This window comes from Haemorhous mexicanus, chromosome 1, assembly GCF_027477595.1.
Source record: "Haemorhous mexicanus isolate bHaeMex1 chromosome 1, bHaeMex1.pri, whole genome shotgun sequence".
In the NCBI taxonomy this organism is placed as follows: Eukaryota; Metazoa; Chordata; class Aves; order Passeriformes; family Fringillidae; genus Haemorhous; species Haemorhous mexicanus.
In genome coordinates, this window is record NC_082341.1 from 13,755,990 (window position 1) to 13,771,737 (window position 15,748).

Here is a 15,748-nt window from a genome sequence, read left to right on the forward strand (position 1 = left end):
ATGGAGACTTTGACAATCAGATTCCACACACTCTTTAACCTTGTGCAAAATTTAATGAAAAACGGAGTTACTACTGAATATACTGTTTTGCCAGCTCGACAAAAGATGTTAAATTCTGCATATTTTTGCATAATAAAGATGAGTGTTGACAGTGTAATGATCCATTTGGCACAGATAAAATCATGAATGATTTTAATAACCTTACAGCAATATTTGAAGTCACTATGAAATATAGATGCTTCAACCAGGGATGGGCTTGCTGGCCTGGTATGAGGTGTCAGCTACTTTTACAACCTTAATTTTTCCAGGAGAGGAAAGAGGAGAAATATAGGCTAGATGAGCCCTGAGGAGATGGGGAAACATTAGGGGACCTACAGAATGGAAGCGATCTGTTTTGAGTTTTTCAGAGCAGTCCTTGTCCACAAGTTGAAGCTGATGGGTTTTGGCAATGCTTGTGTCTCCTTCCCTAGGCTGCTCTACACTTTTATTATGTGTTGAAAAATACATTTTATGGATATGGGGTGAGTCAAGGTGAAACGTAAGAATGATAGCCTGGTCCCAAGTTTGGTAGCTTGAAATGATTGTGCATACAACTATAATTTCTCTTTTGGGTTTTTTTTTTTCTAACAAGTTTTTTGTTTTCATCCAGGCGATGTAGTTGCATTATTCCCAGTTGCACAGTGATTTAGGGAATTAATTTTCAAAATTAGTTCTGAAAATAAGTCTGGAGTCTTTCAAACTTTCACACAAAATCATTTAGAAGTATAATTCTGTCAAAAGTCTCTATTTATGTTCCTGTTTCTTTGGTTATAATGCACTACATCCCTATTTAAAGGAGCAGTGCAAGGTGGAGGCTCCTGCTACAAGTAGTCAAGAATCACAAACCGAGGCAAAATTATTGTCAGAATAATATCAGGGATGTCCTTTACTGGTCATTCCTGCATTTCAAAGAGGGAAAAGCACTTGACTACCAGTGAATATGTTTTCATGATGGATATGATGATATTAACCTGCTAGTTTCCTTCTGAGGTTCTCCCTTCTTACTCTCTTGTTTCTTCCTGGGGTTTTTTTTTTCCCCCTGTTTGTGTTCATAAGGACTTATGAGGACATAAGGACTTATGAGATTTGAAAAGTTACGAGGTGGCTTTCAGAAGCAGAGCTTCAGAAATACCTGGGCATCTGATTTCTAGCATTTTTATGGGGAGAAAATACATGGGATGCCCTTCCACAACTTTATCTATCTGCCAGAATATTGTTGAAAAAGTGGCTACAGGTAATTTTGAAAATGGTTTTGGCATTGGGAGCCCAGGTTTTAGTGGATGTCCCTGAGGCTGTGCTACTAAGTCATTAAACCTGGTATTTTGTGGGAAATAAGTTAGTGTGTGGTAGATGGAAATCCACCTGGATATGGATGAACCAGGCTTTTTGAAATCCATACAGAGCTGACTGTAATCTTAGCAGTGGAAAACCTAAAGGTGTTCAGGAAGAATCTCTCCTTTTCTGGACTACCAAATGCTATCTAAGGAGTGTTTGGTTAAGAGCAGAGCTCTGTATTTGGCATAGGTTCACATAATAACTGTGGTGAGTCAAGATCCAGTGTCTGGGGATTGCTGCAGGATGGGACAACCTCCATGCATCTCCTGGCATATGTCACTTACCAGCCCAGTGCTGTTGGACAGCTACCTTTTATTCTTAATTTTGTAAGGGTAGACCTAATGTAAGTTAAATTGCAGTGTTCTCACTATTGTTACATGTTAAAATAATAAAAATTGTTAGTCAAGAGGGAGTAAGCAGTCATTTGCATTTAGGATGTTTTAGAACCTTATTTAAAGAAGGGAGGCAAGAATTAGTGTCTAATGTGCTGGTTATTTTTGGCATTATACACAAAATGAAGAATACCTTTATTGTTGTCTTAAATGTCAGAGTTAAATGATTCTCTCTGATTTTTTTTTTTAATCTACATAATGAAGTTAGTTTAAAAAAGCACCATATCTCATTGTTTTTCAGACCTCTGAAAAGTTTGGGGGGTGGGGAGGGGATGTGTTATACAAAAGGCAAAAGGCACACAGTTTTACCTTTTGAACAGACCTTGACGTTTATTTAAAATAAGCCTAATTTAATCGGTATTGTATTGCACGCTGAAGATAATTTAGGCTAGTGTCAAGGACAAGTGTTATCTATTCCTTTGTTGTAGTGAGGTATTGAAATAATGAGTGGAACAGAAGGGAATCAAAAAATGTTTGAAGTTTTTCATCTGTGTCTCTAGATGGGTATTTTTAATCACATTCTCCTGGCTTTTGCATGCAAATTACACTGAACAGCTCACACTATATGAAATGAAGAGCTGTATTTTGCAAAATCTATTTTCTTGAAGTTTAATAAGCTTGCAAAGATTGTCCTATGCTTTAACTAACTAGTTACCTTTTTGTACCTCAGCTGAAATTAAAGTCTTAGAATTTAATGCTGCTGTTTTGATCCTGTAGCAGAGGAATGGAAAGCCTGGTCTTTTTATTTGGAGGTTTTTGAAACCATTTCTTTCTTGGTACTCAATGACTGCAGCTCCCAATGACAGATGAGACAACTGTTAAGATTTAATACATTTTTATTTCAGCAATATATCTTGCTGTGTGACACCAGCCCCTCTAATAACCCAGTGTCTGGATTACTTACTGCATAGTGTCACTGCTTAACTGCTGACCTCTGTGGCAGGAGTAAAATACTGAACTCCTGTACGATCTGAGCTTTTGGCTTGGAAATCTGCAGACCTGCAGAGTCATCCCACACCACAAGCTCAGCTACATGAAGTACAGTCAGGGTATCCTTTAGAGCCTTATTCTGTAAAAAGGCAGACTTTCATAGTGTGCTCTAAAAGAGTAAAATTGTCTTGAAAGTAATAACATCATTGTCCTCAGTGTGGTTCGCATGTGCTCATTTGTGCTGAGGAGTCAAAAATGGAGGAGATGAAACTGGCTTATTCACATGCTCAGATGTGCCCCAGCTACTTCCCAAGCACAGCACTCTTCTGAAACCATGTTTTCTTCATGCACCACTTTAAAGCCAGGATGGATATAATTTTTTTCGGTTTCTTTTCAAAATGAGCTAAGGAGATACCGTGGTGAATCACATATTGTGATAATTTTGCAGAGTATGTCCTTAGCCGTGAACAAGAGGACTGTTGGTACAAAAGGATTTTGGAATAAATCTTTTCTGTATAAATTGAGGATTTAAGAAAATAACAGGGCAGCATATACAGAAAAGTATTATATATGCTTTCAAAGGAGGAGTTTGTGAAGAAACAACCCATTTAAAAAATACCCTGATAAAAACCTTGTGATAGAAAAACTGTCCTATTTGGGACAGAGGTATATTCTCCAGCTGTTTTCATAGCCCAAACAGGCATGGATTTAAGCATTTTTGTACGTGTGATATGGAGGGCTTGTAACAATTGTGGGAAGCAAACTTCTCTCTAAGCATAGTATCTTGGTTTTTGCTGAGAAGCATAAAAGACAACCAAAATTGTTTAAAAGAAGTTGGGATGATGTTCTCTCTTCTTGCACTCTTAACCATAGTTCTGTTTTTAATTGGAAGCTGGGAAGAGTCTTTTCCCCATAATCTTACCCAAACCAGTTCAGCAGTGAGATGTGTCTGCAGCATTTCTTGGGTTTGGGCTCCCATGGCTGACTCCATCCTTGGCTGGATCAGGGTGCAGCCATGGCACTGCAGCCCTTTCAGCAGGGTTTAGCCTGGCAGCTGTGGGGACCATTGCTGATGAATGTGTTCACTGGAAGGCTGGGATCAGTAGCTGATTGCAAGAGCTTGTGCAGGGTTCCTTAGCATGGTTCCAGTTAACAGCAGAAATGCAGCATTCAAAGCATGATTTGAAGTAGCAAACTGTGCCTTCTAGTCCTGTTCCTGGCCAGGTGAGCATGCCCTGCTGAAGAGAAGCTCACCTCCTGGCTCCATTGTCCAGCCTCATGAAATGTGGGGTGTTTCTGCATTTCTGGGTTGTCTGTCTGTAAGAGCTGACCAATGTGGATGTCTTTGGGTGTTAGCTGCACATGAAGGCCAAGATCCAGCCCTGGTGTTGGACTTGCTGTGTCCATGCTGTAGGTTTAGCCAGGTGAGCATGTCAGAAGGGCTTTGCAGAATAATCTGTGTGTGCTCTGTCTGTCCTTGTGTCTGTCTGTCAGTGTGTGTTTGTGGGCTGGTGGTTCAGCTCTCAGACAGTGCGTTGTATGTAGAAGTGGTGTCTGGTACAGTCAGAGGATGAGGTCGTGGAGAACCAAATGCAGCCAAGCAAGAAGGCAGCTCAGTGTCAGCTACTGCTAATGGTCCTTGTAATAATTCTCTGTTCAGTTATTGTCTTATTTCTTTGTCTAAGCCTCAGCCTGATTTACACCACGGAGGTCAGGTCAAGAGCAATTCAGACAGAATATACACAAAAGACTTTTCCAGAGTGCCAAAATCACACTTGCTTTTAGACTGTTGCTCAGCAGGAAGGGGGAGAAGAGAAAAAAAATCTTTTAAATATGCATAATATGAAATTAGTATTTTAAATATTTTAACATTTTAAATATATTTGAAATATTTTTAATAGCATGGGAACTTACAGGATAGTACCTAAAACTGCATTTAATTCCTACTGAGAGAGGATTAGATTGCAATTTAATATTGATTCTAGAATTTCTCAGATCAAAGTGCCATGGGAAATGAATAATCTAAAGCGATGTTTTAATAAAAAGCTTGTATATTTACTTCAGAATCATTTCTTGGATGTAAAGGATCATAAAAGCAGAAGATTTTAAAGCTACCTGTAAAATTAAAGTGTCCTTCAAATCAATAGATGAGTTTTGACTTTGCAGACATGACTTAACTTGGTGTGTTATGTTGAGCTTTGATAGTGAGGGTGCTTACTTAGTCAGCAGATTTGGGAATGACTTTCACTGAGATCTATGTTGTATTTTCCAGCACTGGTTATTTTATCTCATGGGGTTTTGAGGGGGTATATTATGTTCAGGATAGGTAAATGTAGAGTCCTGCGTGTGGGCTGGAATAACCCCTCCAGCAGTATGAGCTGGGAGGCTGCTTCCTGTAGGGACAGACAGACGTGGTGGAGAACCCGATAGATGTGGGTCAGCAGTGCCCTTGTGGTAAAGATGACCAGCTCCACCCTGGGCTATATGAGCAAGTCTGTAGCCAACAGGTTCAGGGAAGTGATTAGGCTGGGCCTGAGCTGGCAATGTGCACTCACAGCCCAACTGTATCCTGGGCTGCATCCAAAGCCTTTGGGCAGCATGGGGGGGCGAAATGGGATTCTGCCCCTCTGCTCTGTTCTGGTGAGACTGGTCTGCAGTGCTGCATCCAGCTCTGGGGGCAATGACCTGTTGGAGCGGCACCAGCAGGATGATTAGAGGGATGATGGAGCACCTCTCCTATGAGCAAAGGCTGAGAGAATTGGGATTGTTCAGCCTGGAGAAGAGAAGGCTTCAGGGTGACCCAGCTGCAGCCTTCCAGTACCTGAAGGGAACCCACAAGAAAGAGGGAAAAGGATTTTTTACAAGGACACGCAGATACAGGACCAGGGGGAGTGGATTCAAACTAAGAGTAGGTTTGGATTACATGATGGGAAAAAGATTCCTTACTTTGAGGGTGATCAGGCACTGGAGGAGGTTGTCCAGAAAGTTGTGAATGTCCCATCCCTGGGAGTGTTCAAGGCCAGGTTGGATGGAGCTCTAGTGAAGGGTGCCCCTGCCCATGGCAGGGGGCTTGGAACTGGATGATCTCTAAGGTCCCTTTTAACCCAAATCATCCTGTGATTCTGTTTTTATTTCTCTCTGCTTCTGGAATATTTTGGGCTTCTGAATACAAGGAAGGCATTACAGTGATGGTCCAGCCAGAGGCTGTCAGGATGAATTAGTGGGCTGGAAGCTGTCACAAGGCAAAGGACCGTGTGGCTCCCTGAGGCAGAACAGCCTGGATGTAACTGCTCTCTGTCAGGGATGGTGGAGGTGGAGCTGGACTTTTCTCTGAGGCTTACAGGAGTAGTGTGAGGGACAAGAGACCCATTGTAACAAGGAAAGTTTAAGCTCCATATAGGGAGAAGGACTAAGAGGGCCAAATGCTGGGACAGAGCCTAGAGAGGTTGTGGACTGTCCATGCTTCGGGTCATTAAAAAGTGCAACTGGATATGGCTCTGAGCAGCTTCCTCTCACTGACCCTGGTTTGAACAAGGGCTTGGACTAGTTGATCTCCAGAGATCTTTTCCAGTTCAGATTTTTCTATGATTCTGTACAAGCTTACACTTCTGAATAATTCACTGAAAATGGAATACAAAGTATTAATAGAATGGTGGAATGTGACTCTTTAAATGTCCTTATTTTTCCAAAAGCTATAATGCAGTAAAATTATTGTGAAAAGTTCTTTGTTTGGCTCCCTTCCAGCTACTTTACTTTGAAAAGTTTTATGAAAAGCTAGTTCTGGTTTCATGGCTGAAGTGATTAATTAGAACAGGTAATGATTTTCTTGAAATTATAGAGGTTTGTTGTTTGTGCTACAGCTTATCCTAAATTGAAACAGTGCTTTCCCTTTTTCTCCTTTTAGACTGCTGGGTGATGTCTAAGTCTGTAGAGGGGACGCTCAGGTTGCACATCACATCCAGCACAGAATGACTCTTAGATGCTGCTATTTTGCTAATTGATTTTTTTAATATATCTGTGGGCAGTAGGGTATTATTGTGGAAGTATCTAGTCTGTATTTTCTCTTACTAGCTCATTGAAACAGTAGTTATATTTAAATGGGTTTTCAATGAGCCATGTAGAAAAGTGAAGCTCAAGGAATAATAAGAATTTGGGTCTGCCATGGGGCTATTAAAGTCAGTTCAGTCATCAGAAAAACCTACGAATTGATTTTGTATTTAGTTTCTTTCATTTCTAAATAATAATTGGCTACTCCCTTGCTAGTGATTTTCCTGAATTTATGGGGTTTTTTTTCCTTACACTCATCTGTTCATTCACAAGCAACTTGTGTTTTGGGATGTTATGGAGTCTGAGGTGCCATTAGCTGAAATTTGATTTACTGCTGGGCCTTATTAAACAACTACTCCATAGTTCTGCATTGTAACATGGACTGAGTAATACATAGACTGCTTTGGGTAAAAGTGGTTTTTGCCAACCCTCAGGAGCTGCTAGAGAACTGTGCCTGTATTCTCTTGCAATCTCCCTCAGCTCTGCTGGTTGCATAGGATGTGTGTAGTGAGTTCTGTTGGTGCCTTGCTGGTTCACTCTACAGCCTTGATTGAGACTGAAAATGCTTTTTGCTGAGGAAAGGATGCCAGTGATGTGCATGTTTAAATGTTTTGCCAGCCTTCTTCATGTCCTCTTCCCAGGCACTTGATGCACATGTCTGAAAGCTTATAGCCATTCTGTGAGAGGGGTTAAATCTCCCTTATCAGCAGCCCATGGCTGTCACAGTGAGCACAGAGACCTACACAGGACAGGGCTGGGCTTAAACCTCTGGATTTGGAGGTTAAAGGAAATGCTTGAAGCAGATACTTTAAGGGGAAGGTATTTCCACAAGGCTAATTTAGATTTCAGAGTCTTATTTGAACCATCAAAATGTATTTTCAAGGACCATAAGTCCCCTGAGAAAAGGTTCAGTTATTAAGCATAAACTGAGAACCAGAATCCTTGACAGCATTGGTGCCTCACCAAAAGTGTGTGGTTGAGCTGCTCCATCACTTGGAGCTGTCTCACAGGGTCTGTGCTCTTTGTTTTCTTGGAGCCAGAAAAATGATATCTCATGTGAAAGGCAGTTTTGTCCGTGGATGACCATCCTGCAGGAGATACTGTGCAGCATAAATGCCAGAAGATCATAGCAGCTGTGAAAGGGAACACCACATCTGGAAGTTGTAGACACCAGGAAGGGAGGTGCAGGGTTCAGCCAGGGGAATCCAGACACTTCGGGTTGCTCAGCAGAGTAACTACTGAACAATTGGCCAATGTACAGCCAGAACAAATTAGGGATGTATCTCCAAAGTGTCCTGGTGAGAAGAAACCAGATATTTAAAATGGCTCCTAATAATCTGATCTAAAGGTGAGTGATTCCAGTTTCACTCAGTGTTAAAAAGAGTGGATAAGAAGTGTGGAGTCTCTGTGAAAACCAGAGCATCAGTTGCTGTCTCTCTAGCAGGAGAATGGAGCTGTAATCCTCACTGATACTAAAATAAATCTGAAATCATTGCTGGTGCCTGCATGTGAGCCAGTATCAGGTTCATCAGTATATCACTGAAGAATTAGCAAATTTTGAACAGGTAGCTAGGAAATACAAAATTCAAGGGATTTTTTTGACAATCTTGTCATAGTGGTGGAAGAATACAGCAGAAGCTTCTATCTTTATGAATTTCTTTGGAGTGGAGGATTTCTGGTTTTGTGGTTTGCTGCTCAAGAGAGATGATCTGATCAGACCATTTGATAATGATGAATTGGTTTATATGATAGTAATACTTAATGAAAATGTAAACAGCCATTGCTGGTGGAAATAGTTTTTTAATCCAGTTAATTAACATTCAAGTGCTTAATCTAGTCTATTAATTAAGACTGCATATGTGTTTACTAATTTTTAATTACTTTAGAATAGGCGGAAATTGTAATAATTAATGTTGGAATGCAGACTGCTGCTGCTGTGTCAATATTAAAATAAATCAATCTTCTTGCCTTTTATTTAAGTAAATATAACCTGGTTAGCATCGTGTGTTGAGTCCCAGACTCAACAATAGAGCAATAGAGAAACTCATCCTCTCTTTTAGAAAGAACAAGATTGTAATATATTCAGTAAAACCTGGTGTTGTAGAGGGCTGGATGCAGTAATAGGCTGGAATGCCTTCCTTCTACCCCAGATCCAAAGGTGCCTCAGTAAAACTTTGTTTTCCTATCTCAGGCTGTGAAATAATTTCTTTATAAGGCATTTGCTTGACAAAGCTAAGATATTTAGCAAAAAAAAAAAAAAATTTGTTACTCTCCCTTCATTGTCTGTCTGCTATGGGAAGACTCTTTTATCAGTAAAAAGAGAAGAACATCAAGTCACTGGTTTTAAACTGTACTCCTGTATTTTTTTGCCTTCAAAGGGTAAGGATGGCAATAAAAAAATCCCTTACACTTCTTGAAATATACTAATGATCATAAGTGTGCTTTTTACAGCTGGGGTAATTGTCGAGTTTTACTGTAGTTTTGTATTTCTGAAAAGAGAAAACATGTTGGTCAAACACTGAATGCTATTGCTTTTTTAAATAATTGTATTTTTTGTTGATAATTTACGCAAAATTGCTTGTATTTCTTGCTGCGAAGTTTAAAAAGTATTTTAGTTTATGCAGTTGACCATTTGAATACTTACTCTAATTCCATTGCTGCAGTGGGATTAGCATTCCATAAGTTATGATCTGAACAAAACTGCTGGCTTTATATCTGAATGTGTTAATGAATATTTGAAACTTATTTTTTCTTGTATACACATACACTGTGGACCAAAATCTTACATTTTTCAAATAGGACACTTCCTATGCCCTCTTACTGTGATAATAAAGCCTCTCGACTTTCTGTTGACTTTGCCATATTATAATAAGAAATGTAAGCATGCCAATCTAAATTAAGCCTATCATTTAATAAATTCGTTTCAAGATGACAAGGTGGTTTGTTTTTACTTGATTTTATTTCCTATTTGCAGATTTTTAGTTCATTGATTGAGAAATGCAGAGTCTTATTGCCTCAGGTGATTAAAACTACTGTAACCTATTAACCATAATCTCATGTCTTTGATGCATTCAAGTTGAGGTCCCATGGAATATGGGATGGATAAAATATATTACAATTATTTATTAGCTGTTGATATGATGTTTGGTCTTTGGTGTGGGTTTGTCTTTCACAAAGAAAAAGGAAATTAAACTAAATGGCAGCAGTACTGACTGAAGTTCAGTGGAAGTTCTTTCAAAGAGCTGATAGTGGTCTAATATTGACCAGCTAAGCTTTTTTCTTTATTAATGCATTACTGTGGTTGGTTCAGTCCTTCTGCTCTTCATTTCTGCATAAGAGTGGATGTTATGATCAGTTTCTCAGGTCACTGCAGGTGATGAGAGCTAAACCTGAAGGACAGAGAACAGGTGGAACAGCTCATCTCAGGTATTGGAAATAATAGAGTGATTCTCAAAAGATCAGAGTAACTTTATTTCTTATTAAAGAAGAAGAAGATCAACATGGAAGCAGTCTCCTGACAGTAAGGATGATGTTTCCAGAAAAGATAGTCATCTTCATTTTCTGCTCTCTCTGTAAATCTGATGTCTAAAGCCCGGCAAAATACCATCGACTTACCGTTGACTTTAAGGCTGATTAAAGCTGGTCTAGTAATGGTGTGCTCCATTCTTTGCCAAATTTAAAACATCTCTGTGGCCTTTAAACATGACTCATCAAGAGACATTTTCCCTGACACAGAGCAGTGTTTGTGGCTGTGGATTCATGCAGCAAAGGATTCTTCATAGCTCCAGTGACCTACTCCTGTGGTTCCTTCCATGTTGCGTAAGGTGTCTCTGGAAGTTTTTTGTTTTGTTTCTTGTTCTTGCAAGGACAGTAGTCAAGATGTGATCTCTGGGTTTCCAGCAGTACAATTCCTCTCCTTGAATAATCTCTTTTGATTTAAATAAAGGGTGTTTGAAGAGTCATGTAAAATAAGGGGTCTCTGAGGAAATCAGAGATAAATGCTTGATATCATAATACAGCGCAAGATGTTTTGGCTGTCCTTGTTTTCCACGAACTATAATCTTGCAGGATGGCATACCAGCGTCTGGAAATCAAGATTCAAGAGTGTTTATTTGCATTAAATCTTCCAGTCCCGAAGACTTTCTGGCTTATTATGAGGACTGAGCTATTGTAGTCCAGATGGCTACTGTACCATTGTAGTGCTGTTCACAATGAACTTCCTAACCTGTGTTCCTGATGCTAATTAGATTTGGATGAGACTAACATGGCTTGTGTTTTTTCACACTGAAAAAATGTTACAACTTGGTATGCCTTTTAATGGAACTGAAGCCTTTTGAAGGTTTGATGCTGTCAAAACTGTGAATACCTGAAAAAACTCGATAAGATCAAAAGCTAAGCTTGAAATAAGAAACATTCATTTTTAGACGTTCTGAAGTTATAGGTTGTAGACTGTCTGGAATAGGCAAAAAGCTGGAGGCAACTTAGAGTAGGAGATAACATATATAGAGATTTATATACACATACCTTTTTGCATATATATAATATCTATAAAATACTTGCAGCTGCATGCATTGAATAATATTTTTCAATCAGTCTCAAAGGAACAGAATGTAATTGGGGGATTTATCTTAATACATGACATGCGAAGGACAAAAAGATTTGATGTTTCATGCTAGGATTCCTAAATGCTTTGTTTGTCTTTTTTTGGAATATCTTACAGGCCTTCACTTGTAGATTAATTTATTTTCAGTTGCTGGAGATTGCTAATTAGCTCGCTATAAAACAGTAAGAGAGTTATGAGTAAAGTTTTAGAAGCATATTTTTGTAAGCATTGATATTTCACATTGTGTTAGAAAATTAAATTTCCAATACTCTTGAGCTAGTGACATTTTGGTGTTGTCACGTCTCTTTTGTTTGCAGATTTCTCAAGCATAAAATAATGACTTTTATGGTAAAAACATGTTCCAGCTGTCTGCAGCTGCAGTCTGGTTTTCCTGTTGCTACCTGCCTTTCAACTAGTACTAGGGAGAGCATGGATCCTTTATCCATTACCAATTTCTTCTTTCTGTTTTTGCATGCCTGAGCCCAAAATTTTGCATTAGATATGGAATTATTGGCAGAAGTTTGCCACTCTCTGTAGTTTCAAAATGACTGGTGAAAAAGAGTGAATGCCTGAGAGTATTTTCAAAAGCTGATTTCCCAAATGTTTTCCACTTGGGCTTAGAGTTGTTTTAAAATTTTTTTACTGGTGCTTATGTAAGTTAAATTTGACTAAAGGGACTATTATTAAAATCTTTTGGCTAAGCTGATGTTGAAATAGCTTAAAAAAAAAAAAAAAAGAAAATGACCTCTGATGCCTTTCAGTTACGTAAAGTTTTAGCTGTTTTGCTAACAGAATAAACAATTTGCAGAGACCAGCATAGGTTTAAGTTGATTTGCTCCATTTACCTTACCAATTTGGACAGAAGAATGTAATGCTTTCTTGGAAATGTCTTTCAAATATTATATTATAGATTAATTTGCAGGCTGCAGAATGCTGCTATCCATAACACTTTTTTCTCTGTCTTGAAAATTAAGTTTTAAAATGAAATGTGTATAAGAGCTGGCATTATCTCTTTCAGTATGTTACAAAAGATAAATTGGGATAAATTATTTGTTTCAAATAAGTGCACAAAATCATTCACAGTGGAAAAAAAATCTCAGGTTTATCAAAAATCACCATGATGTTTTCCTGTTTTTTCTTGCAGTGGTGAACACAGATTTAGTAAATATTTAATTAATTAATGACTTGGCAAAGATCTAAATAGGACTTGAGATTTCAAACTTGTCTTGGAGAAGTTGATGGCTAACAGATACAGGGTATTTCCGTAAATCTGAGTAAATAAATTTTGGAAGAGAAGCCCCCAACTTAAGTCATAATAATAGATGGCAGATTAAGAAATGATGACTGGTTGTGATTATAACACTTCCTTGCTTTTGCATTTTGTCTGTAGCTTTTAGTGTGTGTAAACATGACTTCTTCTTGAATGTTTTTATTCTGTAGAACTGTGGTTTTGCTCATGATTTGACTCTGTAGTAATGATGTGGATAGAGGTATCTAAACACAGATACTGAATTCCAGTGCGCAGGCATCAATCCACACTCAGTTTTCTGCATTTCTGGGTAAGATGAAGTAGTTTCCTTGGGAAGGTGCAACCCTTGCTTTCCTGCCTTGGTGCCATTCTTTCTGTGCCTCAGTGATGAGTTTTGTGTCCCATCAGAGCTGTTGACCCTTTGTAGGATCCAATTAATGGCTGCCTTCCTTGGGCTGATGCTGTTGTGATCTAGGCATTGATTGGAGTCTCTGCGGATAGACACTTCTTGCTCTTTAGTGGGAAGAAATGTTGAAATGCTGATCTGCAATGGCACTTTGATGGTGTTGAGGTCTTTTTTTAACACTAGATTAAATTGTCATTTGCAGCTCGTGGCTGTGTTTGATGAGCAAGATCCACACCATGGGGGTGATGGCACCAGCGCCAGCTCGACAGGCACGCAGAGCCCGGAGATTTTTGGCAGTGAGCTTGGCTCCAACGCGGTGTCGGCCTTTCAGCCTTACCAAGCAACAAGTGAAATTGAGGTCACGCCGTCAGTCCTTCGTGCAAGTGAGTAAATGCTCTCGGTATCTCAGTGTGTTTTGTCTAAATTTACAAAGATGCCAAGTGCTGTTACCCATCGATGCTGCTGGGAAAAATGATTCATCATTAGCTGTCCTTATCGAAAGCTGATCAGAACTGAGAAACTGCGTAAATGCTTCTTGCATGGAAGTAAACAAACCTGTTCTGTTTTAATAAATTATTTATAAATTGCTTTTAGGAGCCATAAGCTCCTTCTATGCTGCCAGTTTAAAATTGTCCTCACACTGAAAATCACAGCAATATCTCCAAATGTGGTTGCTGCTCGGTGTAATTTTCGGTTTGCCAGTTTTGTTTTAATGAACAAAATGGTAAAAGGAAACTAAAGATAGGAGCACTTTCTACTTAACCTGTCAGTGTTGCTAGGTTATGCTGTCACCTTTCCATAAAAACATCAGCTAAAATATGCATTTAACTGTGTTGCAAAAAGACACTTTAAAAAGCAGAAACTGCATCCAGAAACATCCCTTTATTTTGTTTATTTCAATGTGATGAACACTTGTTGGAAAACCACCTAGCAGGAATTACCTTTTGCATTTCTTGCTCAGGAAGGTTCTTTGACTATTTGATCTTACTAAGAAGAAAAATTATGTAATGTAGTTTACTTTGTAATTTTCATTGTTGTTAAAACTAGCATGCAAACAAGGCAGTGGGGATCAGGCATTGTGTCCTTTTATGTGTAATGTCTATAATTTGAACTTTTGAAATAGGGACTCCACTCCAGAAGATTCTTAGCAGAAGTTAGTGTTATCAGTCCTTTGATATTTTACAGATACATTGTTTAAAACAACCATGTGTAATTTCCAAGAGACTGATTTTGTGTAGGTGTTTTATTAATGGATAAAATCTGTGTTTAGGCAGTTAGGTTAAATGCAAATGGAAAAGTTACCACTCTCTGAAGTTTGAGGGGTTTTGTACCAGAATGTTTTCTGTACAATTGAGGAAATAGCATTTAACAATTAGCTACATAGAGCTGTATGTGTGTCTTTTAAATCTATAACTGTGCTTCATTGCAACACAGAATTAAATTAGGGAAGGATTAATGGCAGAATAAAGTATCCTGGAATTTCAGGACCCTTCCATTTTGCTGTCACTAGAGTATGTCACTGCTAAATGCACATTTCATTTCCATGCATAAGCAAAAAAACTGTCCTCCTTGGTTCTCAACTTAGCAGGGGTTAGAGCAGGCAAATGCATACACATTTTCTCCTTAGTGTGATTATCTGGTATATTATACAATACATGAATTTTAGTGCATCAAAATCATAAAACTCAGTGATGTATTGGACAGCTCACTTATCTTTGGTGTCATTCTGAAAAATACATGGAGCACTTGGCTAGTTCACTGATTGCTAAGATGACCAAAGAGGGATCTGAGACCCTTCAATACAAAGATCTTTAGAAATACAGAAGACTTCTAAAACTGTTGGTAAGTATTATAGCTCTCTGACACTTTTTGTAGAAGCATGCACAAATAAAGTGTGTAAAACAATTTGTAATAAATATGTTATCAGAAATGTTCTCCTATCTATCTAATTCCTTTTTTTAAATGTTGACAGATATGTTTTGGTTTAAATGTTCCAAACCACAGGCTTGGAATCCCTGTGCAGTAATATTATCCCATATTAAACATACCTATTTCAGGAATTTCATTTAAATATACATTGAAAATGGAAATACTATCCTTATTGTTGTTCCTTTATAACTTGTGAAGTGAAGCATAGCATACAAATGGTATTCTCAGTATTTCAAATAATTATCTTCTTACTGTGTAAGTTCTATTCAGCAAATAAAACCCATCCAGTTTTGCGGTAGATGCAGATCCTGATTATTACATGTTGACAAGGTCATATATCTATTAATTGGATTGGAGATGGGATACAAAATTGCTGTAATTATTGTAATTTTCCAGCTAATTGCGGGGTTGGCGGTGAATATTTTACTTCTAACAAATGAAAAACAGTATTCCATCTGAAATTGGTTTATAGCATTTGAGACGTTTTGTTTTACATCTCCGGTGCTTTTTGCTGGTGCGTGGGCTCTGCTCCGTGGCTGTTCCGCGCGGTTCTGTGCCCTGTGCTGCTGCTGCTCACCTGCACCCTCTGCTCCCAGGCAGCAGCTCCCTGCATTGGGCTGGGGCTCAAAGCCTGCTGAGATTCTCCTCTCTTTGTTCTGGTTGCCATGCTACCCCTTCTGTTTGTTTATAGATCACACCATCGCTCCTCTCCCAGCAAGGGAAAGGTTAGCTAGATCAGGTCCAGCTGGAAAAGTAATATTCATCTGGAGTCCCTCTTTTCCCATGCACAAACACAGCCTCTACTTTGCATGTTGGGG

General features: G+C 38.8%; 1 protein-coding gene across 13 annotated transcripts in view; it reads left to right on the forward strand.

Annotated features, from left to right (window-relative positions):
• Positions 1-15,748, forward strand: part of PARD3 (par-3 family cell polarity regulator) — a 447,781-nt gene that overhangs the window by 136,137 nt on the left and 295,896 nt on the right. For all 13 annotated transcript variants that reach the window (XM_059840275.1, XM_059840315.1, XM_059840296.1 and 10 more), the window contains one exon: positions 13,204-13,384. In XM_059840275.1, coding sequence (XP_059696258.1) covers positions 13,204-13,384 — 181 coding nt within the window. The remainder of the gene's footprint in view (positions 1-13,203; positions 13,385-15,748) is intronic.